The sequence below is a fragment of the Drosophila pseudoobscura genome, chromosome 3 (genome assembly GCF_009870125.1).
Source record: "Drosophila pseudoobscura strain MV-25-SWS-2005 chromosome 3, UCI_Dpse_MV25, whole genome shotgun sequence".
Classification (NCBI taxonomy): Eukaryota; Metazoa; Arthropoda; class Insecta; order Diptera; family Drosophilidae; genus Drosophila; species Drosophila pseudoobscura.
In genome coordinates, this window is record NC_046680.1 from 19,515,234 (window position 1) to 19,540,034 (window position 24,801).

The following is a 24,801-nucleotide window of genomic DNA, read 5'->3' on the forward strand; positions in this document are numbered from 1 at the left end:
TCCTCTGCCCGCACAACTGTACACTGTGGGGCACGTGACGTTGCAGCTCTGTGGTTTTCAGCTCTGCCTCCGATAAGGAGGAGCTGTCAGCTGAGCCCCGACCCCAGCCCGGAGTTCGGAGAACGAAGACGAAGACCCATACATACTTACATAATTCTCGCTTCATGTGCGTGCCTGTTAGTGCGTGTTTGTGCGTGATTGAGACGAGAATTGTTTTGAAAATATTTACAATGCATTTATTGGAAGCAGTCAAATATTTCACTCTTGTCGGGGTGATGGATCGTACAATATAATTAATATATAGTTAAATAAATACATTTTATATGTAAGTGTGTGTGTTGGTGTGTAGAAGTGTATGTGTGTGTTTGTGGTTGTGGTTGTGTGTGTGTGTAAGAGGATTATAACTAAATCAAAACACAGCAGACTTGTCCATTGACGCAATCGGTACCAGGTCTCAAGAGCCTCTGGTGGCATCGATCCATGCACATTCCCAGGTGTTCCGCACAGGGCGCTGGTCGGACCGGCACTGCAACGGGCAACGGGATGGTTTGAGGATGGTTGAGGGTGGTTGTAGTACAGAATGAGTGGATTAGTGGCGAGGTATGGACACAGCAAGTAATACCAATTACGGATCGAATTTGTGGTAGAATCGGGTATCTTTATTTGTTTAAATTTGGACTAGACTCGGGTTTGGGTCGAACTGATGGCGGGGCGTTTTTATGGGTGCGGGAGGGGAGTTAAGCAGGTGCATCACAGCGGGGTGGTTGGGCATTTTGTACTCACGTTCGTAGCAGCATTCCACACCATGGTGGACGCTGGTGGGGCACAGTCCCTTGTTGTTGGTTGGCTCCGTACAGTCGCTGGTCTTCACGCACAGTCCTCCAACCAGCACGCACTGGCGGTCATTCGGATACACCCGTACTCCCTGAAGCACTAGAGGAGTAGGAGAATTAGCTCTGAATATTTGGACAGAGGGTGTTCCCGGGTCTCACACTTACTGTACACATCTTGATCGTTCACTTCGTTTGTCTCGATGTCCGCCCGTACGGAGCGGAGCATCGTCGCCATCACTAGAGCCACCATCAGGCAGCTAAACAAGCTCTTTCTTATCGACATGATATGTTTTTTTCGATTCTATTCTGTTCTGCTCAATTCTGTGGGTAACACTCTGCGGATCGAATTGGAACGTATCGGTATCGCGGTTAATCTATCTCTACTTCCACTCGTTGGCACTGCTCACGTCGCACTAATCGAAGCTACTTACGCTGCAGAGTCTTTTCAATGAAAAGCACTTGCTCTGAGAGAGAGAGAGAGAGTGAAAAGCACATACAGTGAGAGAGAAAGAGGGCGAGCGACTCCGAAGCTTTTTGCACAATCATCAGACGCGACGCACGATCACCATAGCAGCAGCACTAGGAGCACCAGCAGCAGAGGAGTGACAGCAATACAGAGCACAGAGCTTGAGAGACTCCGATGGGCTCCAACCGCTCCATTTGGGTGGTCGTCGCTCTCCAGCTATCCAGATACGTCTTAATGAATGGGACTCCAGATTCTAGCTTCCAGATCCCGCAAAGAATCGTTCAACTCGATCGGCAGCAGGCTGCAATCAAAGCCGATCAGCGGGAACAACATCAGCTGAACCGCATCGAACGGGGCGGAACATGATTTTACTGCAATTTAATCTGGTTTGGCATACTCTCGTCCCTCTCTTCCATACCTCCCGCATATGGGGCGCCTATCTGCTTTGTTTGTATAACATTTTCGAAAACAATTTTGAGGGAGAGATACACTTTGTATGCAAAATATGTAAACAAACAAAAACGAAATATTACGCATACGCCGAATGTGTGTCTGTGTGTGTTATGCCCCAGAAAAATTTTGTGAAACCAGATGTTACCTTCATACGATCTAAACAATCACCGAAAGATCGACAGCACTCGACGGGAATATCTATGAATGAACGAAGTAGTACCACCCGATCTAGAATGAAATGAGAGGTGCACGGCGAAATCCTAGAGAAGCCAGAAGAAAGAACATGCCTCAATGCCAAACGATAAGCCAGGTGTAAGTACGACGAAGGCTAAAGGAGTTCATGTTTTCACAGAGAGGAAACCACCTTTAGTGATTAAACAACCATTCCCTTCCCCTCCTTTACTTTATGGGACTACGAACAATCTATTTACATATCTGCTTATTCAGAATACCTGGAACATCATTTACTACAACAAGTGTTCATCGCGTGATGATAAAGATTCTCGAATGTTCCAAATAATATTTGTTTTTTTTTTTTTAATTTTCTAGAAGCTTATCAGCTGGTTTGGCTGCCCAGATCGACGTTGAATCCCGCAGCTCTGATGATGGTATTCGGAAGAGGCCTCCAGATCCTAATCTAATGCCTGATGGAGGAGCCCTTAACTTGCCCCGCTCATTTGTGGACCGCTGCTAGTGGAGCGCATTGGATGCATCGCCTTTGCGTGGTTTTGAGCTGTTCTGAATCTCTACCTCCTGGCCTAGCGATGCAGCAGTTTCGGACATCAGCGATGACGTCTGGCTAATTTTGGTCATTAGACTGTAGCGTTTACTTTAATCGGAAGTGATATTTCATGATTTTTTATTGGTATTACATACTAGCTAGCTAGGACCCTCAGCACTGGACATAGACTTTTATCCAATAGATTAATCACTTTTCTAGAAGATTGACTAATTTTAAGTAGTGCCATTTATTGGATTGTTTATATGCATAATTAATTGTAATTTTCTGAAGCGGATGGACCACAACACCAGCAGCAGTAAAATTTTACTACATGGCAACTACATGTAGATGTAATGATCAGCAGAGACACCTGACGGTCAAGTTGGTGCTTAAGCTGAAAACTGTGGGAGTGATGGAAAGCGTGAAAATTTTCAAACTAGCGCGCGAGAATGATAGCTACTGGGAGAAGCTCTATGGAAATGTCGAGCATGCTGCTGCAGAGCATCATCCGGACGAGCGCCAATGCAGACGAGGAGTCCTTGGACGTGCCACACATAAGGTCAAGGGCGTCACTGCTCATACAAGCCGTCCATATAGGATCTTTCTGGAAATCTATCCGGTTTGATCTATCTGCGGATCGCCCTCCACTCTCGTGCTAATCTTCTTTGACGAACTGATCGCCCTGCGCGAGAAGTATGACCTGCACTACTGACTCAATCAGTAGGGTTATCCTGATTGTCTACTTTAAGTACAAATTTGTTCAATTGTTTGCGATTTTTTGTTTGGCGTTCAGTAAGCTAAACCTGTACCTTTAGTTATTGTGCACTACTTTAAACCGGTTCATTTGTTATATTCGAATTGTTTTATCATTTTTCGTACAACGCATCGGCTCTACCTGAACGGTGGTGGCGGTGCCGGAGGCAAGCGTGGCAACCGCATCGATGCGAGTTCTTGGAATAGTCATCTTTCATTTAGATTAGTCATTAGTTCTGTGTTACTTCATTTTTTGTTGTTTTACTATATTTGATTGCTTAGTCATCTAGGTTCAGTTGAACTGGCATATCTTATGGAAAATACATTTGCATATGTGGATATTTTTCGTTGTCAGTCTTCTGCAGGCTCTTACATCTAATACTTGTTCTATCCTTAGGTACACTAGTCTATGCCACAACAATATACACGTCTCCCGCTGCACCACACTCGTCTGGGGCCACAGTAAATATCACAGAGGCGGAGTAAGGGTTAGCTCCAAGTTCTCACAGTACAGTCCACAGTCGCTCGGAGTCGGTCTTATCTTTTAATTCCCCGATTTCTGCAACTCATGGACTGTGTAAATATTGCACGTGACTGGTGGAGGTTGAGAGGTGGGTGCGGGATTGCCTCCTGGGTCGCTGGCCTTGTTGAAGGGTATCACAAAGACACTGGTCTTGGCCGCATGCTGCATCTTGATAACCGTGTCGTAGCTGGGTGGGGCAAACTCGCTGTACGACGGTGAGGGAGTGGGTGGCGCTCTTACGCCCTCGCTTTGAGCTCCAGCTCCAGAATGGTGGCGCCTCATGTCGCGACACCTGCGATCCGAGCAGGCCATCAGCATGAAGAAGGCCGCGAGAGCCAGAAAGGTTGCCACGTACCACACGATCGTAATCACATCCATGGCCGTCTGGGACAATTCGTTTGATGGCTCTACGACAGCTGTAAGGAAAGCGAGAAAGAGGTTCAAAATTAGAATTTAACAATATAAATGATCTATGTATATCTAATGTTTTATCGAACCGTCAATGACGTTTTACGGGCTTAATTACAGACCAGACAGGGCTATACCCAAAAGTAAACTATTTATCTCACATTTGGTTATCATACTGTCTGAGCAGCTATCGAATATGGTTTTTGCGTCATAAACCGACGAAATTACTCGCCATTGAACCACTTTAATGGGTGCTCTATACGGGTTATACGAACACCGTAATTAGGCGGAAATTCGACCGATGATTATACGTTCCAAGGGCTCCATGTTGGCATCGAGATACTCTGTTGTGAAACTGTGTGTCGGCGTTAATCTATTAACTCGCGATATAGTGAACAACCAAGAAGCTTTCTCGAATTTTCCTGAGGAATGAATTGGATCGGTAAATTTTTCGAAATACTCACTGTTCTTGTAGACAATTATGCGAGTGCTGTTGGCAAACGGATCCACATCTGTTGTGCTGTTCGCAGTTGTCAGGTTGTATGGCGGCTGGTGCTGGGGCTGGGGGGACTCGTTGAGAACGTTCTCCAGGGCGATCAGATACGACTGGCCGTGCGCTGTGGTCGAGCAGCCGATGATAACTGAAACGGAACCCAAACGAATCGAAATGTTAGCAAAATTGTATCGGAAATCAAGAAATGAGCTCACAGGTAGCGATCATAGATAAGCTATCTTTTCTATTCCCGCCTACGCAGAAATAGAGTTGCTTCCTTCAGACAACCCTCCATCATCTTCTTTGTCATCCGCGACTGATAAGCACTCCTCTGGTCTAAATATAAACCTATACAGCAGGGCGTTACCCCGTAAATGGATCGTTTATAAAGCAGGCCCAATTACCGGCTACGTTTACGGTCTTAGCCACTTGACGATAAGATTGAGCCCCAGTGCCGACCCATTGTCTGGGCTTTCTCTATCTCCCCATCTATATAATATATCTCCGTCTCTAACTGTAGTTCCAGCGCCTAGTGGGGTAGGTGCTTAGACACTCTAATAGTTTTTTGCAAAATATTTTGATTCACAAACGCAGGAAAAACACAAACACCATAAACCATAAAACAAGTTAAGCCCCCAATCCCCATAAAAAGTTGCGTTCCCTATCAAAGGCTCGACAACTTTTTGCACACTTCGCCAGCGCATGGGGAGCGGAGCGGAGCCATTGCAGCACACGGCACACCATCATCATTAAGTCCCAATAAATTGATATCTTTCTCTCTGATTTGGTTCTCCTATCAATTTCACAACGAATCTGATGTAATTCCGAGCATACATACAAATTTGTTGACCTAGGCTGAGATATGGAGATCACAGCCACGTGCAGATGAGAATTCTCGTTATATACCTTAAATATACGTATTTATTCTCACCGGGGGTTACGCAACTGATTAGTGGGTTGGCGGATACATTGTTCCCCGTTGCCACGTGCTGTACCAGTCGCCAAATTGAGTGAAAGGCTATCATTTACAGACTACAATGACAAGGTTATTAGAAACTACCAGCTATATTTATGATGATATTCTCCATAGCTATAATGTATGGTAATTTATCTGAAGATTTACCCAACTGTTTACCACAGAGAGGCGGCTGTAGTTCCACTCAACCCTGATCCAGTTCCAACCTCTAACTAGATCTTGAGCTTTTCGCGTCATGGATCTATATACATACATATATGTATGTATATTCGCGGGCAACCACAACGCACTGCAGATGCCTTACAGATCGTCAGTTGAAGCTTGTCATCTGGAATTGTGTGGGTTGTGTTTGCTTATTTTTAGAGAGTATACTGATAAGGCGACTGCTAAACATACACATTCCCACGTATGCCATAGAAAAAACCACTTTCTTGGTTGTAGAAAAACAAAAAGTAGCAAAAGCAAAAACAAATAATGAGTATTGGCAATTTAATTCTAATTAGCTTCTAATGATGGAAAACGTGATGGAGTCAACGTCAGCTCTTTGAGTGTTGCGGCACCTGGCACCTGTGCAAACTTCACAGGTGACGGCGTACGAGTGCTTTTATTGTTTCAGATCAGAGTTGATATCACACCAATCGTACTCCAATCACTCTTGATCCCAAGCCGAATTTTCGGTGTACAGACTCTTTGGGATAAACAACAGTTCCCTGAACGGCATGATAACGTCATTGATGCATTAGCATTTTGGGACTTGAATTAAACCGGTTTCTATCATTAATTTGCGGGAAATTGCAACTAAAATGTCATCCAAGTAGAGAGACTTTGACTTTGACTTTGTTTCGTTTAAATGATATATATGATCTGATCACATGTCACTGACTGGGAGATCTTATCTGCCGGGATAAGCGCCTAACGGGCCCCGTAAAGACATCGTTAACTGGTTTATGATGTCTGTATAGACATCCACGATGACGCTGGCAGTTGCTCAAACAGTCGTATACGGCTAATATAACTATTCAGAATCGCTTTAAGCAGAGTATATACATGTGGCTCTAGTTAGAGTGGATACCAGTACCTAAATGTCAAAAAAATAAATGTCATGACGGAATTGGAGTCATATTTCACATAGATAAGACTAGACGTATTTCCTAACTATCAATCGATTTTCATCACAATTGAACTGGATATAAAAGAGAATTCTGCTTGCATGCTCATTAAATCCAATTTAAGCCTACCTCTCCAGCAAACCTCATTAATGGTTCAATTGAGTGATGTATATTCAAAGTATACATATAATTACTTCCAATCAAAGGGAGGACACATGGAAGTTCATGATCCCATAATTAGCATGTGGCTTGTCGTGTTTGCATGTTGTGTATTGTTTGCATATCTCACTCAAGGAAGGCCTGCCAGAGCAGAGGGCCTGACAGACGATCAGACACACCGTCTGAGCCTCACCTATCATAATTAGCAGCATTGTCTGGGCATCTGCTGGTCGGTGATATTCCATGGCAATGATGTTCAGGTACACACTCGTATATATGTATGTACGTATATTTCTGAATGGACGCTGCGCTGTTTATTTTCGATTCACACACTTGTTGAGTTTTATTTAATTAAATTGCGTTGAGTTGCAAACAATATATTTCCATAAATCGTTCACTTCACTGAGAATGCACCGGCGTAGAATGGGGACTGGAGACTGAACGCGTGCGCGGGCTCACTCTCTGGGTTCCGGTTGCCCGTCGAATCGATCTTTCAGGTTCAAGTTTGTATCGCAGACTGAGCGAGTGCTCGCTTTGCCCACAACTTTTAGCTGGAGCTGGAGCCGCTACTCTGGGTCTTTGTCTGGCCCCCCTGGCGCATGAATCACGCGCTCTCGACGGCCCGGTAGTCTTCTCGCTCTCGGCTCGGCGCTAAAGTAATTTCTACAATCTGTGCCTCCACATAAGAGTAGTTAGCGCATCGTGTCTAATTTCCGCCCAGTTGGTTAAAGCCAGGATATTGTCAATAAATATGTCTGAACTATAGATACTCTTATTTCGATGATTTTTCTATGATATCGTGGTCTGATTTTGATTTACTTTAACTGCTTTATGTAACACTGTGTAAAATTGTGAAAAGTTTGGTGGAGCTCTCCTTTAAAAATAAAGAAGATCTTTAGTTTATATCTATCCAATCTTCCTACTTATACCTAGTTGGGATTTATATCTTATATGTTCACAAATATTAACAAATCATAGTACTCTCTGCAAGGGTATATGGAGTAATTGTCGACACCACAAACTGGTGACAGGCTGGACCTGGTTCTGTTGGGAAAACGAAGTGCTTTTGTTACGCTTCTCCCGCCTCTTAGTGTCTTCAGCATTTATATAGATATAAATAACTGTTTTATTATATGTATACAACCCGACTCTCCCGTCTTTGTAGTTGGTTATAAAAATAACTCTTAAAAGGAAGCTCCTCTGCAAAGTGTCTCAAAGAATCCACACATTATTTCTTGTTTGTTTCTGGGCGTGATCGTTAAACAAAAGCGCTAATTCCCAGTCGAATTTCGCGATTTCACATCTCCAAATCATCAGAAAGATCGTAGGTTCTAGGTTTAAGAGAGGTGGTTGACTCTGGCTGATGAATGGGACTTATCAGACCATAGTTGGTGGACGCTCGTTAAGGCCAATTGCTGATTGTGTCCAAAACTTTGATTGGGATCCGCTAGTAACCCTGAACTTGATAGATCGTCGTCTCCCATTGTACGTGTGTGTGTTAAAATTGGCACTAGAGCGTTATATACAGATAGGAATGGCTTTATGGATCGGTGTAGACCAGCTACCGGTTACCAGTTGAGTTGCCTAGGGAGCAGCACAGTCGCTAATTGATTCGCTCACTTCGGCTCCTCCAAGGCGACAATTGGACAATTGCCGGCGGCATTGACATTGAACGAGGGCACAGATTGTCCATTAGGTGGTGATTGTGTGGCCATAACCAGTTTCGCTTGGTCAATTGCGGGGAGTCAACGAACAAGCGACCCCAACACGTGCCTCATCTGATCTCTGCCATGATGAAAAACTCCCTCGAAATAAGGCAAGGGGAGCCACATATCTATGGGGAGATTAGACCATCAATCGATGACGCAGTCGCTGCGGCAACAACTTTCCTCCAATAATCGTGACCGACTCTCGATTTTGTGGATGTTCATAGTTGCTTGCCAACGGCAACAGCCGCCAGGCAGAGCGACTGGTTTTTGGATAAGGCACGTGCTGATTCACGATGTGTGTCACCATGTGATGAAACCCCCATGGAGGGTGAGGTAGATCCCGGGCGTGCTTTCGCACCCATTTTGGCTTGGTTGAGATTTAGTTGGTTTATTTATCGGTAATACGGATTCGAGTGAGTTTCTGTGCTCGATTCTCTTGTGTACACATATGAGTATTGGCTTAGGAGCTACTGACCACGAACTCTCTTCTGCTGCATATTTTGAGTACACGTACATATACTTCTGTGAGTCGATGTGTGCTGGGCGCGGCACTTATAGGGGAAACTCTGATTAACAATTGACAATTGTGTCGCCGGCACAGTACACAGACACATAACAAAGACCTCTACAAAAGCGCGTAGCATTCATACATATATATATCATCTATGCAATACAGAAACAGGTACAACTATTTGGAATGCAATGCCGACGCCACCATCTTCTCGCAGAGCCCATCCCGCCGACAGGATGCGTGCTGCTGATGGCTGGCGTTTACAAGATTTACACCAACTAATGCAAAGACGAGTACATGTTGGTTTTGCTTAATAATAATGGTTTCTTAGGTAAATAATTGATATAATTTCGTTTAACATCGTAATTTCTGTGAGATTTCATCAGTGAGTTTGGGGTTCTCAACGTGCAGGCTAATACATTGAGACATTGATCGATTGGCTTCACTAAAAGGCAGCTTTAACGGTTTCAAAATAGAACAAAAAACATAAAACTTAAATATGTACAATAGTAAGTATTCTCAATGAAGTATTCTCGGGGGAGTTATGTCGATTGATATTCATTACCGCTAAACTGCTGCGCAAACGCTAACGCTAATCAGAAAACGTAAAATCAGTCCTAACATATTTACATGGAATACACATTTGTTCATAAGGAGAGACATTTACCTAATTGGACTATTACGAGTACAACAAGTGCGTGATTCCAAAGTTGCTGCTGATCTGGCACAAAACGGAGCAATCGGAACAACGTGCCACGGTGCTTTATCTGTCGGGGAACAACGACTCATAGCTGGGTGGCATATCCTTGGGCGTCATTGGCGGTGGTTGCTGCTGGGGATCCAGCTCACGTGGTCCAACATCATCGTATTCCGGAGCCGTTGGTAGCTCAATGGTGGGCACATCAGACTTTAAACGAGAAAATCATTTAACTGCGGCTCCATGATATGTTTGGAAAACACTCTACTCACCCGGACGCGTCGCTGGTTGAAGCGAGCGGCTGAGGCCTCGTGTGCCCGTTGCTGCACCGTGATGCAGTTCCAGTACTTCCAGCAAATCCACACGCAGAAGCCCACGCCGAGCATGGTGAAAATGAGCGACGTTATGGCCGAGATGGCCACATTAGCTGTGTCTATCTCCTCCGGCACGATGGCGTCGTGGAAACACGTACCTTCATCGCGGCACGGATACAAGCAGTTGGTGACGTTGTCACGCACAAAGTGCCGAGATATGCATGAGTACTGGTCGTTGGGATTGCACAGGAAGTCGCCGTTAAACTGGCACTCGGAGTGGGCCGTCAGCACCATGCTCAGCTCCAACTGATCGCCTAGAATGTGCCGCGATCTGTCGATGAAGATGTGCACGTTCACTTCACGATCACGCTGATCGAAGATTAGACGCCCGGCCGGCCCGTTGATGGAGATATCATGGCATATACGCTCGCTGGGAGAGCGATTGCCACTAGTAAACTGTATGTAGTCGATGCACTCTTTTGAGACTGGATCCCGCCGGAATTTGAGCCTGGTGATGATTGTGTAGATGCCGCGCGGCGGACGGTCGCTGGTCACCACGCGGAACTGGCAATCGTATTTGATCTTGTTGGCCGAGTGGCCATGGGGCAGTGTGAGATTCCAAGTCTGTGCAACAATGGCTGCCGAATCGTCCTCGAAATCGAGCCTCACCGTGGGGTCGCCGCGAAAGGGTTTGGCGAGTGTGTAAATCAGTTTGTCCGAGCACAGGTTGTCCTGGAGGCGCACTGAAAGGAATCCCAACTTCTTAGTCATGCTACTGAGCCATTAGGCTATGATAACTTACCGTTTTTGTAGCATAGGCCAGGAGCTGAGAGGAATATCACCAGCACCAGTGCCTGTGCCAGAGACTGTTGGCAAAGCGTCGCAATAGAGTCTTTGCCCAACATGTTGGCACGTCCTGCGTGCTGTGTTGCTCTTTATTTTCTTTCCCCCTGTACCCAGCTAGAACTTCGCCAAGCGCGCACAACAAATAAACAACTAAATTTTTTTTGTTACCATGCTACCCTTGAGTTGCGTGAGATTATTTTGCCGCGTCTATGTGAAGGTGGAAATTGCCAAGTCAAAGAATAGAAGATGTTGGCGCACTGTTTATAGATTTACATCAATTATTAGTGTTGTACGCGCTTGTTTTCTTTTTTTAAAAGAATTTGTAAATAAAAAAAACCAACTTAGCCCACTTAAGCCCCTTTATTTAATTAGCTAAACACCTTATGGGAATCGGTGACAAATAGTGGTAATACATTTTTCTTGTAGATTACATCCTATTCTTCGTTTTTCTTAGAACAAATCGCGTGATATCTTTCACCAAAACTGTGCAAAAAATCTTAAAGATTTATCATTTTCATTGAGTGTAATTAAAAACCCCCTGATCGACAATGGGTTAATCGTTGTTGGTCCATGATAAGAAATCATATTCCTCCATTTTTATATACGGTAAAATATTACTACCTTGGCTAAATCCTGAGCACTTAATTTTATCCAAATGATGAATTCTCTTCTTTATTGGATCTCTCATCAAATAAGGTTTAAGCCAAAAAGGTTAACAATAATTCCCAAAATATGTATTTTCCTTATATAGTAACTACACATGTGCAACATATTAACTACATTTTTATGTAATTACCAAAGGCGACACCTAAGAGGGACATGTGAACGTTTCAAAAATGTTTGCCCGTATTTTTTCCATATAAGCCCCATGGAAGCGCCAGTGTGCCTTCGCCAGCCTTCGTTATCTACTTTCCGACATCTTTGAAAAAATTGAAATGTTGATGCCAAATAGATGAGATTAGAAATTTTATGTTGATCAAGAATTAGTATTCGATGTGGCCTGGGGCATTGATCTCAATGGCATTTCTACACGATTTCCACATTGGTGCATTGAACACCCTCTTGGGTGAGTCCATAACACGTGATAAAATATACTGAAAATTACTAGAAAATACTTTGAAAAGTATAAAATTCGACCCTCACTTAATAACTTAGCCCACTGATTCCTGACTGCTATGGCACCCGATTAAAATTTCTGTTTACCAATCGATTTGGGCCAGATGATTACGTCTATTCAATTTTTTTAATTCCGCTCCAAATAGACCGGATCGTGCTTTGTAATCTCCCCGTGAAATTATGAGATACCCGGAAACATCGCGAGGCATAGCATCGTGATATGAATGATCGGCAGAGTGGCCGAAAAACTTCCATGTGTCGCAACCTTTTTCTAGTCAGCAACGAGTTTTCTGAATTAAACTTGTGATAATATAGTGGACCAATGGCTACATCAGACTTCGTGTTGGGAGGCCTGGCCTCGGTGGGTGCCACGTTCTTCACCAACCCCATTGAGGTGATTAAGACCCGTATCCAGCTGCAAGGAGAGCTGGCGGCCCGAGGCTCCTATGTGGAGCCCTACAAGGGCATTGTCCAGGCATTCGTGACGGTGGCAAAGAACGATGGCATGACCGGCTTGCAGAAGGGCTTGGCTCCGGCTCTGTTCTTCCAGTTCATCATAAATTCTTTCCGGTAAGATGGGAATAGCTTTCATTCAAGCATAAGCTGATTTCATCTGTGCCATTTTCCGCAACAGGTTAAGCATTTACTCATCGGCGGTAGAGAAGCGCTGGATGCACAAAAAGAATGGAGAGGTATCCTTCGGGCTCGGCCTGATGTGGGGAGCAATCGGAGGAGTTGTGGGCTCATACTGCTCCAGTCCGTTCTTCTTGGTAAGACCCTGGCAGACTGTTACATAAATCATGATACACAAACAGCTTATTGTTGCGGAGCCTCGTGCCCATAATAATAAGAGAGATAAGATAAGAGAGAACGCCAACTGATAGCGATCATCTTCCATTAAAGGTCAAGACTCAGCAACAATCGCAGGCTGCCAAACAAATTGCCGTCGGCTATCAGCATACACACACCTCCATGACCAATGCCTTAAGGCAGATCTACGCCAAGAATGGGATCCCCGGACTGTGGCGCGGATCAGTTGCCGCCCTGCCCAGGGCCGCCATGGGATCCGGGGCCCAGATAGCTACCTTCGGCAAGACCAAAGCATTGCTCATCGAGTACGACCTTGTCACCCAGCCCACGATCAACTCCTTCTGCGCGGGATTGATAGCCGGCTCGATCATGTCGGTTGCCATCACGCCGCCGGATGTGATCACAACGCGTCTGTACAACCAGGGCGTAGATGTCCAGGGCCGTGGGCTGCTGTACAAGGGCTGGCTGGACTGCGTGGTGAAGATCTTGCGCTCCGAGGGCGTACACGGTATGTACAAGGGCTTCTGGGCCAACTATCTGCGGATCGCCCCGCACTCCACTCTCGTGCTACTCTTCTTTGACGAACTGATCGCCCTGCGCGAGAAGTATGACCTGCACTACTGACTCAATCAGTAGGGTTGTCCTGATTGTCTACTTTAAGTACAAATTTGTTCAATTGTTTGAGATTTTTTGTTTGCCTTAGTTCGTAGCGACCAGAGCTCCCAGTTCCAATCTCCTATGCTTAGCGTAGCCCAAAGAACTTTAAATGTGCCTTCAGTAAGCTAAACCTGTACCTTTATTTATTAATTGTGCAATACTTTTGGTTAATAAACCGGTTCATTTGTTATATTTGAAATGTTTTTTTTTTAAATTTCCGTACAACCCATCTGCCCTATCTCCATACCAAGCAGCTTTTATCTGTCTCTGCAAATACCACGATAACGATATCACGCCCATCAAAATAGCTCTCATCGAAAAATACACGTTACTCTCAAATAGTATTCCCCCGTGCGGGAAAGAGCACGGTCCCGATCAATCTAACGTTTTATGATGGCTACATTTACATCGGATTTCGTGTTGGGGGGAGTGGCCGCCATGGGAGCTGGATTAGTCACCAACCCCGTGGAGGTGATCAAAATTCGCATGCAGCTCCAGGGAGAATTGGCGGCGCGCGGCTCTCACGCCCAGCCCTACAAGAATGTCCTGCAGGCATTCGTCGCGGTGGCCAAGAATGACGGAATTCTCGGCTTACAGAAGGGACTGGCACCGGCGCTATGCTTCCAGTTCATCATAAATTCCATCAGGTAAACAGACGCCATTAAATATCGCACTCCATAATATAGCCTATCTTCTTCTTCATTGACAGATTGAGCACTTACACTCGCGCCGTGGAGAAGGGTTGGGTCCATAACAAGAAAGGCGAGATCTCGTTTCTACGGGGCATGTTCTGGGGCGCATTGGGCGGCGTTGTAGGCTCTTACTGCGCCAGCCCTTTCTTCCTGGTAAGCAATTATGTAAATCAAATCGCTTTCGGACAGACATCTGAGATGTCTGCTTTGGCAGACGATTAGCAAGATAAGATTAGCTGCTGATAAGAAATTTCACATGCTGTTTTAGATCAAGACACAGCTTCAGGCGCAGGCGGCCAAGCAAATCGCAGTTGGTTATCAGCATTCACACACTTCAATGACCAATGCGATAAGACAGATATACCGGAAGAGCGGATTTTTTGGGCTGTGGCGCGGCTCCATGGCCTCCGTGATCAGGACCACAGTCGCCTCCAGTGTTCAGATCAGCACATTTGGCAAGGCCAAGTCCCTGCTCAAGGACAACGACATTATCACACAGCCCACGTGCCTCTCCTTCTTCTCTGGTCTGGCTGCCGGATCGTTTGTTTCGGTGGCGGTCACACCGTTTGACGTGATTACCACCCGCCTCTACAACCAGGGGGTCGATTCCCATGGTCGGGGTCTCTACTACAAGGGCTGGTTGGACTGTGTTGCCAAGATTCTGCGATCGGAGGGTGTCTACGGCGTATATAAAGGATTCTGGCCCATTTATCTGCGCATGGCACCGTACTCTACTTTAGTCCTACTATTCTTTGAAGAACTGATCGCCGTGCGCGAGAAGTATGACTTGCATTACTGACAGGCAGTGTGGTGGTCTACTTTAAGTGAACTGTTGCTCACTTGTTTAAAATCCTAGAACCGATCTGCGATTGTTAGCGTAGCCCCAAAAACTTTAAGCGTGATTTCAGTAAACTAACCTTGTTCTTTTTTTATAAATATTTAAATGAACATTTCACTTGTTAAATTCTAATTGTTTTTATAATTTTAATGCTTTCCCGTGCCTCTGCTCTCCCTCCATAACAAGCAGCTTTTGTCTGTCTCTGCGACTACCACTATAGCGATATCACGACAATCGAAATAGTTTCTCATCGAAAAATAAACGTTACTCTCAAATAGTATTCCCGGTCAATCGAACGTGGCCGAGTGGAGCTGCAACAGTCACGGTGTCGCGATGATCAAGAATGACGAGGGACTCGCATCGGGGATACGATTCTGTGTGGGTGGAATAGGACTCGGTCTGTCTCGTAGACGCCTCGGTAATGCTTGAAGAGGACTCCGTCTGGCGGGGGGAAATCGGATACCACTCGGTAGCGTACATATGCAAGTTCCCAGCGATTGATTAGGCGGCGTATGAAAGCGGGAGTTGCTGACATTATTCCCTGGCATTATACAGGCTGAAAATATTCTACAGGCTGAATGTACAATGTATATTCATGTTTTCAAAGCATATATGTAGATTCTTCTGTGAATTGGAAATTTTTATCCACGGAGCGTAATGTTGCGTAGTGTTCTTCGTTGCCTGGAATATATCTTTAAAATTTTCTTTTCTAAATTTCCTCACATAAATTTTGGACAGCAACACATCGTTATTTTATGTTAAGTACATTCCAGACATTCCACGCATGTTCGGTGCACCACGATGATACGGCTGAGTCGGTGCACATGGAGAATATTGGTGTTGAGCTGCAGCACGAGGATTATATGAACGAGACGGAACAGGAGGATGAGAAGGATTCGCTCATTTGTGAATAAAGAGTAAAATTAAAAAACTTCCATATAATAACTTTATTTTAACTCAATTCTCAAGCCTCGATTATGGAACAAATCGTGGACCCTGCCAGTCCTGACACTCCAAATGCAGACAATCCGATAATACCGCCTTCCCCGGAGACTTCAAAAAATGTCCATAAGTGCAAATTCTGCAACAAAGTCATTGCAAAGGCAAGCTCTTTAGCAAACCACATAATGACGTACCACTATAATTACATAAAATCCATACTAGCCAGGGGCTCGACAACTATGAATCGTATTAATTCAGTCTTCAAAAAGAAGAAACAACTTAGTCTGTTATAATATTGTTATAATATAATATTGTTATAATATTGAGTAGTACCTAAATGACTCTCGCTGGCATGTGGGAAGAGCACAAGAATCTTGGCTGCTTGGCCGGAGCACAGACAGATCAGGGAGAGCACGATCACCTTAGTTTACATTTCCTGTGGGTACATTTTTTATACACATACATTTTCTGACTCAACCTCCTATTGGTACACATCATCATTGAACGAAAGATGATCAAACATTTGTTATCAGTTGAGCGGATTGATTGATCCCTCAATGAACTTTTGTTCTCGCATTACCCACCATTTTAAGATGTTTCAACCTCTATTGAAACTATAGCTAAATCCAGCCGAATCCCAACTGCAATTTCCCTGCCAAGTTCTTCCGGTTCTATCCAGATTGATACCCAGTTCCTACGCAAACTGAAATTATCTCTATGCGCTTTGACTCCACACAAACAAAAACTGATTGTGCTCAAAAAAATAATCTTAGAAGTGCGTCCAGAATTTATGTGGCTATAGAGGAAACATACATACATATGTGGCACATGAGACGACTGCCACCAGACACCAACACATGTGTACGTTCAGGAACACATATGTATGTAGATTCCTATATTGCTTTCATTAATATATACAAATTGAATATGGGAACGAATGGGGTGGAATACAATTGCAATAACAGAGGCAGATACTCATATAGAAGAGGCATACGATTCCTTCAAGTTGAGCGATATGAGATCGACTCTCGAGTCGTTTGTTTCTCGCTAAAATGAAGACCCCGAACAAACATACATACATATGAGCATGTGCTATGTACATTTGAATTGTCTGGGAACTCGATTGCTGGCTGCCTTGAAAAATGCAACTTCAACAAAAAATGTGCATTACAGACCCTATTTCATTATAATTATTGGCCGGCAACTTCCCTAAAATGTGGCCTTGCACCTGTTTCAATCAATTTAAATTGAAACATTTTTACATACAGCTGTTTGCTCTTTTAATTGTCGCATATGTGCAAATCACAAAAATGTGACAGAAGTTTGTTTACCAGCAAAAAGAGGCACAGCGCAAGCCAGAAGTCAAATAAATTTAGCAAGCAATGGAAAAAACTGGTTTTTGTTCCAGTTAAGGGAAGCAGAAGTTACCAAAAGAAAGAGGCGACCCACCGATTCTGGGGCGGGTGATGGAACAAGTGCCAAACCGGTTCAATGAACCTGAACATAGCCATGAGTGTATGTAGATGGATGGATACACACACAAAAGAGTTGAACATTGCTGATGCTTCCTCTTTTATCACAAAAAATTTTCTTTATTATATGAATGCCATTTCTTTACGTAGAACTGTTGAATAGTTGTTGAGCGTTTTTGCTTACGGAACAAGAAAAAACTACACTACAATTTTGGAAAAAACTCGTAAATGGTAAATGCAGCTTCCTGGACATTGAAGAGTTTCAGTGAGAAAAATCGATGGTTGCACAATTATGATATTTACTTATGTAGTTCAAGTTGATTAAATTTATTATGGGATGATTAAAATCTGCCATTTCTTAGTCGGTGGCATCAGTCTTGGCAACGGAGAAAGCCTCGGCCACGGGGATGCTGCCGCTGTTGGCAATGACCACATCCTTGACGGGACGGTCGCGGGCATCGGTGGCACCGTTCTCAATCTTGCGCACTACATTCATGCCGGACAGGATCTTGCCAAAGACAACATGACGTCCGTCCAGCCAGCTGGTCTGCTTGGTGGTGATGAAGAACTGGGAGCCGTTGGTGTCCTTGCCAGCGTTGGCCATGCTCAACCAGCCGGCGCCATAGTGCTTCAGCTTGAAGTTCTCATCTTCGAAACGCTCGCCGTAGATGGAGCGTCCGCCGGTTCCGTCACCCTTGGTGAAGTCGCCGCCCTGAATCATAAAGTCCTTGATGATGCGGTGGAACTTGCTTCCCTTGTAGCTGTGTGGGTGCAAAACACAGACATTGTTGTCTCATTAAGGCAGATAAACAATTTAGTTCGTAGAGATTTTCTTTGTCAACTGATTGACGTCTGAAACGCCACGTAATTGCTAAACTGACTTTCCTACGGCTAACCTATAAATGTGTGTGCTAGTGTGCGTGTACCGTTAATCAAGCACATCTCAAGAACTCACCCCTCGCCCTGTGGCTTCTCCGCCAGCTCCTTGAAGTTCTTCACGGTCTTCTCCACAGTTTTGCCGAACAAGCCAATCTCAATACGACCAGCGGGCTCACCGCCAATGGTGATGTCAAAGAAAACCTACGCAAACACAATATATACATTATTAAAAAGCAACAAAATCGCGTTTGATTTATTGCCTGACGCGTGTATGTATGTATGGGGGGTGCAAGCGATGCTAGTGACGCGGTTTTCAAGTTCTCTTATGTTTATGTGTGCAGCACAATTCTTACCTTTTCGGTCACTTTGGGCCCTTTGCTATCATCAGCAACCACAATGCCGGCCACTAGGGCCACCAAAAACACGGACAGCACGAACTTCATGGTTCAAAAAATTTTCAACGAATGATATGAATTTTTTATTTGTCGACAGCAGTGTTGTCAGATTTTGAGTGATTTTAAGCTAGATTTCACACAAGCTAAAACAAGCTAAAAATTGTATAAAAACAGGCAAAAAAATAGGCTGAAAATAAAAAAAAACACATAGATATACACATTTCTAATTGTGTTATAATTTTATCCAACTCGCTATTACTCGAATCGGTATATTTATCGCTGGAACGTATTAAATTTAAATATTTCTCCGGTAATTGGTAGTTGGGGCAACATTTGTCATGACGGCGCAATCCATATCTGTAAAATTCAAAAGAATTATAGTCGTATTCATCAGACAATTAAATATTACTAAAACAAACCTTATATTTAATATTGAGTTTAAGTATTTAACAGTCATTTTGTTACTAAGCTTGGTCTTAACGATATTTATTTGACTGATTACACGTTCAATGGCAGCATGTGACCACGGTAGACTTAAAATTTCAATGGCAGATAAAGCGATTTCTTCAAGAGGATTGTTTTTGCCAGCATCTTTATAAGTCAGTACTTCTGACCAAAGCTTTATAGTGTCATCTGTACTTTGCCAAGGGACTACGTGAATTTTGCCATATTGGGCAAGAATTGCATCTATATTGCTATAGTTGAAGTTTTCCAATATGGAAATGAGATCATTAGGATTTTTATTATGTTCGAGTACATTTTCTGCTGCAAAAACTTGCAGTTTTTCCAATGTCTCAAAATTATCTGGAAGTCTGAAATTAAACAGCAGATTATTATTTATTTTTAATATCAAATCCTATTGAAGCTTACCTTTCTCTGAGTTGGATAATAAGCTCCTTTATAAAATCCTTGCACCTCAATTTTACAAAATTACACATTTCACACGATCGCCAAGTTTCTGTGTAGTAGTGACCGAAACTTTTCAACGAAAATATACAATATAAATGAATTCTAAAATACCATGATACACCAAAATATGTACAGCAAATATACTTTTTGTTCGATTTGCCTAAAAATATATGTAGGATATAAAAAGGAAAACATAAACAGAGTGAAATTAAAAAAGGCTAGATTTAAGGCTATAAGCATTTTCATAATTTTTCAAGCTTTTTCCGTTTTCAAATAAGCTAGATCTAGCCTTAAATAGGCCAAAATGGCAGCACTGCTGGTCGACAGTGCGATTCAGTGTGACCTATATCGATCAAATGTACGGCCCTCAGAAATATACCGAAACATACCGTATCATTTAAAAAATATACCGTAAATATACTGATGAATTGAAATTCTTTTTACATATTCCTCGTTTTTTATCTTCCGTGGAATATAACTAATTAAATATAGCCCTCAGCGCTGCCCACATAATTTTATCCAATTAATGCATCAATTTTCTACACAATTGTTTAGTTTTTAGTCCTTGCTTTTATTGTATTTTGGCTAAAACAAGGTTTAAACAAAATAGTTCAACAAAAAAAAAAAGATCGCTATGTTGCGTAGTATAGGCCTTTGTATACCCTATTTTAAAATATCGTTGAAATATTGAAAATAATATTAAATACTATTGAATAATATTAAAATATATTGAAAATATTGCCTGGGATGACAAACATATTCATAACTCTATAACATCCATTTTCCCCAGGGTATGTGTGCATGGAATGAGACTCATTGTTGTCAACCGGTTATGACGACTAATTCCTGGTTATTCTTTCTTCCGTCGAATATTCCCAGCTATATAGATCTCTCAATTTTGCCCAGATAATTTTATATGATTGCTTAATCAATTTTGATCAGGATTAATTACTTTTAAGTACTTGCATGTTTTTCGTTTTTACAAAAACATGGCTTCAACAAAAATGTTCAATAGTCGCATGTTGCTGGTTTTTGCGAACTCATTTCTTGTCAACCAGAGTGTGGTCATTTGGATACCCTATTTCGTGAATATTATATAAAGATACTGTTTTCCAACCTGCTTTCAAACGTAATAGTAAAGACCTTGTATTAGATTGCATTTTTTTGGCCTATTCATGCCTTTGATTAGAACCAAATGATACAAAATGCTCCTTCCAGGGACTAGGAGATCCAGTCCAAGCCAAGCGCCTAATGTTAATTTAGTGGAAATTGTATGTATGTATATGTTAACAAAATTCACACTATTTAACTGAATTATATTATGAATGTATGTATATTTATAATAGGCATAATTTCACATATTGTTTTTTGTTTTCTGTTTTTATAAGCTTACTGTAGACAAAGGTGTGTTTAAAGTTATTACGCTTTGGATCAGAGAAGTCAACAACTATACAGCCAAGCGCAGTGGGAATATCAATTGAATACAATAAATTATAGATGGGTTTCAGCAAAACGTTCTGGACTATCACATAGAATAACACTAAAGGTAAGAGCTAAAGCTATTTACAGAGAATACACTTGTAGGATAGTAATAAATAGTTGTACCTAAAATCGCAACATAATATCCAACTGAAAATGCACAAACGAGGGAAACACAATGGATAGTGAGATAGGAGAATACGTTGTGCATCATGTTGTCCCTATAGATTAAAGAACGATTCGAAACGAACTCGTGAACAGCCAAGTTTTAGATTGCATTATAATGAGCAACATTTCATGTGTTTTGAACAGCGATTTTTCCAAAAAAGCGTTCATTCACCGCCGCTTTCAATCGCTGTTGCTAATCAGCGATTCCTGCTGCTCATCGTCATTGACTCTGCAAGAAGAAATCCAGTTTAGTTGGCTACTTTTGAGAAACTGATCGGAGGACTCACCTAACAATGCTCGGCTTATGGCAACGACAGAGTTTTCTATATACAATTTTGAACAGTTTCGTAAGTGGATCAGCATCATCGTTACGCATCAGCAGCGCAACAAGTGTCAGGGCCAGAAATATGGGTATCGAACCGATATAGAACATGTGAGAATACGGCTTATGCTTCAGCAGAACATCAAATACAATGGCCAAGGGAATCTGCAACGACATGGCCAATGTGCCAATCAGCGAGGAGGTGAGAAAGCAGCCCCAAAGCCATAATGCCTCCGCGAGCACGGTTCCTATTAGTCCGTTCAGAAACAGCAGCGCGAATTGCCCCTGATCAGGCACTTCAAATGTTTCGATCTTGGTGAAATGCAAAATGAAGAAAATCGGCCACAAAAGCATGAGATTCCAGAGGCCAACGAACCCTATAAGAAAGATACCAGTTAAGCAGGAGATAACAGAGTTCATTTGGATGCCGTGGCTTACCGAAAAACAAAGGTATATCGACCTTTTCCTCAGTATCACTTTTTCGCTTGACAAACACCAGGTACGACGCGTAAAAGAAGGCGCTGAACAGGGCCAAGAGGACACCCCTTGTCATCTTTGTGTCGTGCAGATCGTTCATTGTTATGGCCACAACTCCTGCAATATTCATGCCGACAGCAATCAGCTTGGTGATGGTCAACTTGTCACCTGTTGCCGAGGGGAAAACGGCCGCCATGCAGATGATAAAGAATGACGACGTAGAGCTGACAAGTGTTATCATGGCAGTCTCATCCATTTCCAGGGCCAGCTGAAAGAAGTAGTTTGCCACAAACCAAAGCAGACAGAAAAGCAAGGCCGTCTTGGCTGTCTTGTGATGGGTCTTCTGCCGCCTGATGCGCAAGCTGGCCGCATAGGATAGACGTGCCAACAATGCATCGGTGGCCTCATGGGCGGACATTTCCCGGACCTCTGCCATCTTGCTAAAGCGAACACTGCGCACGCTGGAATCGTCGCTCTCAGTGCCAGACAAGGTGTTACCGCTGCCATTGACTGTTGAGGCCAGGTGTGCGGATCTGATCGGCACATAGGTAGGATCTCCCTGCGGAAGGCGACAGATTTATTTATATTTTTTTTTTATAAGTTTAGCTTGTATTAGGCCCACCAAAACAGCCTGATTGGAGTAGTAGTTCTCATCATCGACATTCTGCTCCATCATCTGTAGGAAACAGAATTTAGTAGAGAAATAAACAAATTAATATGACTATTTACTGCATAAGTTCCATTTTGGCGCTCGCACGACTCTTTCCATGGCGCCAAAATTCCTATAACAAGCAGGTAGATACTGAACATTGACGTTTTGAAATATGTGCAGAAGAAGGGCTTGTCGAACTTGGCCTCATTGTACAGAAACTGCGAAATAAAAAAATTAGAATCAATTAGGTTTCTCTGTCCATTTATCTGTAGATCTGTCCGGGTGAGGTACCTTGGTGAGCTCACTGGAGGAAACCCATACGACATCGACTAGTATCAGTATTGCTATGCCCAGTATAAGCTTCTGTGTGCGTCCCAGCATGATTTCTATATATGAATTATCTTTTCGAGGGCTTTGCAAACGAATGTTGCTGTTTGTCGGCTTATATTTCTTCTCCAATTGGTTATCTAAATGCAAATAACTATTTACGCTTGTGCCGCCAGCTTTTCAGTATCATTTTGCGACGCTTTCTGGCTGCTGTTATCCTCGTTTCAAAATTATCAAATGTGGTTCGCTCCAGGCGTCTCTATATTTAGGCTTCAATGTAGATAGGCGATGCGGTCATTGCAGCTGAAATGGAAATGGGCGGGAGGTTAATGGCAGGCTCAAAGGAATTGCATTTATTGATTTTGTCCGCGCTGGTGGGTGTGGCTGTTCGAGGCGTGAATTAAATGGTAACACATTTGAGCAATCAATCAACGCAAAGGAGGAGCAATTCGATTAACAGGCCAATCACTCAATTAGCGTAATTATAATGCCGAGCTAATTGGTTTGTTATTCAAATAATTAGGTATGATATAAATAAATTGGGATAGATCAGTCATGAATCGAGTAGAGATTTTGTTGTAGTACTCGAAGTCAGATCTCAATTGGCTTCAATTGTTTTGGCAGTAAATTATATAGTATGGTAACAGAGGGGGCGGCAACGGAATGGACCCCCCTGGCTGATAACAATATCACACACACGAAAAAACAAAATCAATAAATGGTCGAAGCGAACATCTTCGATATGGCAGAACAGCAACGCAACAAGTTTTTTCCATTGTTCGTTCAATTGATATTATATATAACTTGTCACCCAGTTTCAGATGTGGTTACGCTTGGTTAATTTATGCAGTTGCAGTTCTTTCCATTTACCATCTATTCAGTTGGGCTTTGTCAGTTAAACCTTGCTGTTTTTTTTGCCTGCTACTGCTACGGCGATTGCATTGATTGTTTATGTCCAAATCTGGTTGTTTGGCTCACTTGTTTGGCGGCTTTGTTAGTATTCTAAATTTTTTATTTTTTTTTTTTTATCTGCTTTCGTTTTGTTTTCCTTTTCGCGATTTGTTTTTGTCTCAACAACAATATACAGTGTGACCGCGGACCTATTGATCAAATATACGGTCTGACTGTCAGAAATATACCAAAATATACCGTCTCATTCAAAAAATATACCGTAAATATACTGACGAACTCAAGTTATATTATTCATATTCCCCATTTTCTTTGTTCCGACGAATATTACCAGCTATATTGAACATTTAGCCATGCCCACATAATTATATCCGATTAATTAAACTATTCTCAACTTGACTGGCTTATTTAAAACACTTGCTTTTATTGCATTTTGCGTAAAAAGAGGTTTTAGTGAAATAAGTCAAACAAAAAACAAGTAGCGAAATAGGTCAATCAAAACAAACGAAAAAGGAAATTCGTTCATATTGCTCAATTTTGATATTCCATTGAATAATGCTGACTAACTAAATCTCTCAGCAATGCCCACATAATTGTATACGATTAATGAATCAATTTTCTACAAGATTGGATAGTTTTTAATCCTTGCTTTTATTGTATTTATTGTAAAAAAAGGTTTGAACGAAAAAGTCCAACAAAAAAAGAGTCACTATGTTGCGTGTAGGCCCTTGTATACCCTATTTTCTTAATTTTATATGAAGATGAAACGTGATTTATAAAGACCTC

General features: G+C 42.7%; 7 protein-coding genes across 10 annotated transcripts; 2 read left to right on the forward strand and 5 right to left on the reverse strand.

The window, feature by feature from the left end:
- Positions 1-261: 261 nt before the first annotated feature.
- Positions 262-1,261, reverse strand: LOC4805288 (U-scoloptoxin(19)-Sm1a). 2 transcript variants are annotated; one of them, XM_001361673.4, is made up of 3 exons: positions 999-1,259; positions 784-933; positions 262-526 (listed from the first exon to the last, which is right to left on the reverse strand). In XM_001361673.4, the coding sequence occupies exons 1-3, from the start codon at positions 1,114-1,116 to the stop codon at positions 405-407; spliced, it is 390 nt and encodes a 129-aa protein (XP_001361710.1). In that variant the 5' UTR covers positions 1,117-1,259; the 3' UTR covers positions 262-404. The 2 variants fall into 2 exon arrangements, with proteins under 2 accessions (XP_001361710.1, XP_004444443.2); XM_004444386.3 differs by lacking the exon at positions 262-526 and adding an exon at positions 638-700 and having other exon boundaries at positions 999-1,261.
- A 2,199-nt stretch (positions 1,262-3,460) lies between these two features.
- Positions 3,461-7,442, reverse strand: LOC4805290 (uncharacterized). Its single transcript, XM_001361675.5, has 3 exons — positions 7,088-7,442; positions 4,622-4,798; positions 3,461-4,165 (listed from the first exon to the last, which is right to left on the reverse strand). The coding sequence occupies exons 1-3, from the start codon at positions 7,137-7,139 to the stop codon at positions 3,771-3,773; spliced, it is 624 nt and encodes a 207-aa protein (XP_001361712.4). The 5' UTR covers positions 7,140-7,442; the 3' UTR covers positions 3,461-3,770.
- Positions 7,443-8,971: 1,529 nt separating this feature from the next.
- Positions 8,972-11,329, reverse strand: LOC4805291 (uncharacterized). Of its 2 annotated transcripts, XR_001452363.2 has the most exons (4): positions 10,928-11,329; positions 10,084-10,868; positions 9,782-10,021; positions 8,972-9,706 (listed from the first exon to the last, which is right to left on the reverse strand). XR_001452363.2 is itself a non-coding variant. In XM_001361676.3 (3 exons), the coding sequence occupies exons 1-3, from the start codon at positions 11,028-11,030 to the stop codon at positions 9,878-9,880; spliced, it is 1,032 nt and encodes a 343-aa protein (XP_001361713.1). In that variant the 5' UTR covers positions 11,031-11,329; the 3' UTR covers positions 8,972-9,877. The 2 variants fall into 2 exon arrangements, 1 of the variants encoding a protein (XP_001361713.1); XM_001361676.3 differs by having other exon boundaries at positions 8,972-10,021.
- An 829-nt stretch (positions 11,330-12,158) lies between these two features.
- Positions 12,159-13,746, forward strand: LOC4805292 (solute carrier family 25 member 35-like). Its single transcript, XM_001361677.4, has 3 exons — positions 12,159-12,657; positions 12,722-12,857; positions 12,991-13,746. Exons 1-3 carry the CDS (start codon positions 12,410-12,412, stop codon positions 13,519-13,521), a joined length of 915 nt encoding a protein of 304 aa, XP_001361714.2. The 5' UTR covers positions 12,159-12,409; the 3' UTR covers positions 13,522-13,746.
- An 84-nt stretch (positions 13,747-13,830) lies between these two features.
- Positions 13,831-15,213, forward strand: LOC4805289 (solute carrier family 25 member 35-like). The gene is made up of 3 exons (XM_001361674.5): positions 13,831-14,201; positions 14,264-14,399; positions 14,515-15,213. The coding sequence occupies exons 1-3, from the start codon at positions 13,945-13,947 to the stop codon at positions 15,043-15,045; spliced, it is 924 nt and encodes a 307-aa protein (XP_001361711.3). The 5' UTR covers positions 13,831-13,944; the 3' UTR covers positions 15,046-15,213.
- A 2,382-nt stretch (positions 15,214-17,595) lies between these two features.
- Positions 17,596-18,888, reverse strand: LOC4805293 (peptidyl-prolyl cis-trans isomerase 6). The gene is made up of 3 exons (XM_001361678.5): positions 18,731-18,888; positions 18,454-18,578; positions 17,596-18,259 (listed from the first exon to the last, which is right to left on the reverse strand). Exons 1-3 carry the CDS (start codon positions 18,818-18,820, stop codon positions 17,857-17,859), a joined length of 618 nt encoding a protein of 205 aa, XP_001361715.4. The 5' UTR covers positions 18,821-18,888; the 3' UTR covers positions 17,596-17,856.
- A 2,534-nt stretch (positions 18,889-21,422) lies between these two features.
- Positions 21,423-24,143, reverse strand: LOC4805294 (solute carrier family 35 member F5). 2 transcript variants are annotated; one of them, XM_015185051.2, is made up of 7 exons: positions 24,085-24,143; positions 23,071-23,409; positions 22,857-22,997; positions 22,750-22,803; positions 22,089-22,686; positions 21,616-22,027; positions 21,423-21,557 (listed from the first exon to the last, which is right to left on the reverse strand). In XM_015185051.2, exons 2-7 carry the CDS (start codon positions 23,158-23,160, stop codon positions 21,509-21,511), a joined length of 1,344 nt encoding a protein of 447 aa, XP_015040537.2. In that variant the 5' UTR covers positions 23,161-23,409; positions 24,085-24,143; the 3' UTR covers positions 21,423-21,508. The 2 variants fall into 2 exon arrangements, with proteins under 2 accessions (XP_015040537.2, XP_001361716.2); XM_001361679.4 differs by having other exon boundaries at positions 23,977-24,093.
- Between the last annotated feature and the right edge of the window lie 658 nt (positions 24,144-24,801).

Coding starts and splice junctions, on each gene's coding strand:
- LOC4805290 (XM_001361675.5), bottom strand. CDS start 7,139: ATGGAATATCACCGACCAGCAGATGCCCAGACAATGCTGCTAATTATG. Junction 4,799..7,087: donor AATGCTGCTAATTATGATAG/GTGAGGCTCAGA, acceptor GTTCCGTTTCAG/TTATCATCGGCTGCTCGACC. Junction 4,166..4,621: donor CATAATTGTCTACAAGAACA/GTGAGTATTTCG, acceptor CTTTCCTTACAG/CTGTCGTAGAGCCATCAAAC.
- LOC4805288 (XM_001361673.4), bottom strand. CDS start 1,116: ATGTCGATAAGAAAGAGCTTGTTTAGCTGCCTGATGGTGGCTCTAGTG. Junction 934..998: donor GAACGATCAAGATGTGTACA/GTAAGTGTGAGA, acceptor CTACTCCTCTAG/TGCTTCAGGGAGTACGGGTG. Junction 527..783: donor TGTGGAATGCTGCTACGAAC/GTGAGTACAAAA, acceptor TGCCCGTTGCAG/TGCCGGTCCGACCAGCGCCC.
- LOC4805292 (XM_001361677.4), top strand. CDS start 12,410: ATGGCTACATCAGACTTCGTGTTGGGAGGCCTGGCCTCGGTGGGTGCC. Junction 12,658..12,721: donor TTCATCATAAATTCTTTCCG/GTAAGATGGGAA, acceptor TTTCCGCAACAG/GTTAAGCATTTACTCATCGG. Junction 12,858..12,990: donor GCTCCAGTCCGTTCTTCTTG/GTAAGACCCTGG, acceptor CTTCCATTAAAG/GTCAAGACTCAGCAACAATC.
- LOC4805293 (XM_001361678.5), bottom strand. CDS start 18,820: ATGAAGTTCGTGCTGTCCGTGTTTTTGGTGGCCCTAGTGGCCGGCATT. Junction 18,579..18,730: donor GGCCCAAAGTGACCGAAAAG/GTAAGAATTGTG, acceptor GTGTTTGCGTAG/GTTTTCTTTGACATCACCAT. Junction 18,260..18,453: donor GAGAAGCCACAGGGCGAGGG/GTGAGTTCTTGA, acceptor GCACCCACACAG/CTACAAGGGAAGCAAGTTCC.
- LOC4805294 (XM_015185051.2), bottom strand. CDS start 23,160: ATGCTGGGACGCACACAGAAGCTTATACTGGGCATAGCAATACTGATA. Junction 22,687..22,749: donor ACTCCAATCAGGCTGTTTTG/GTGGGCCTAATA, acceptor CGCCTTCCGCAG/GGAGATCCTACCTATGTGCC. Junction 21,558..21,615: donor CATAAGCCGAGCATTGTTAG/GTGAGTCCTCCG, acceptor TTCTTCTTGCAG/AGTCAATGACGATGAGCAGC.
- LOC4805289 (XM_001361674.5), top strand. CDS start 13,945: ATGATGGCTACATTTACATCGGATTTCGTGTTGGGGGGAGTGGCCGCC. Junction 14,202..14,263: donor TTCATCATAAATTCCATCAG/GTAAACAGACGC, acceptor CTTCATTGACAG/ATTGAGCACTTACACTCGCG. Junction 14,400..14,514: donor GCGCCAGCCCTTTCTTCCTG/GTAAGCAATTAT, acceptor ATGCTGTTTTAG/ATCAAGACACAGCTTCAGGC.
- LOC4805291 (XM_001361676.3), bottom strand. CDS start 11,030: ATGTTGGGCAAAGACTCTATTGCGACGCTTTGCCAACAGTCTCTGGCA. Junction 10,869..10,927: donor TGGCCTATGCTACAAAAACG/GTAAGTTATCAT, acceptor GATTCCTTTCAG/TGCGCCTCCAGGACAACCTG. Junction 10,022..10,083: donor TCAACCAGCGACGCGTCCGG/GTGAGTAGAGTG, acceptor TCTCGTTTAAAG/TCTGATGTGCCCACCATTGA.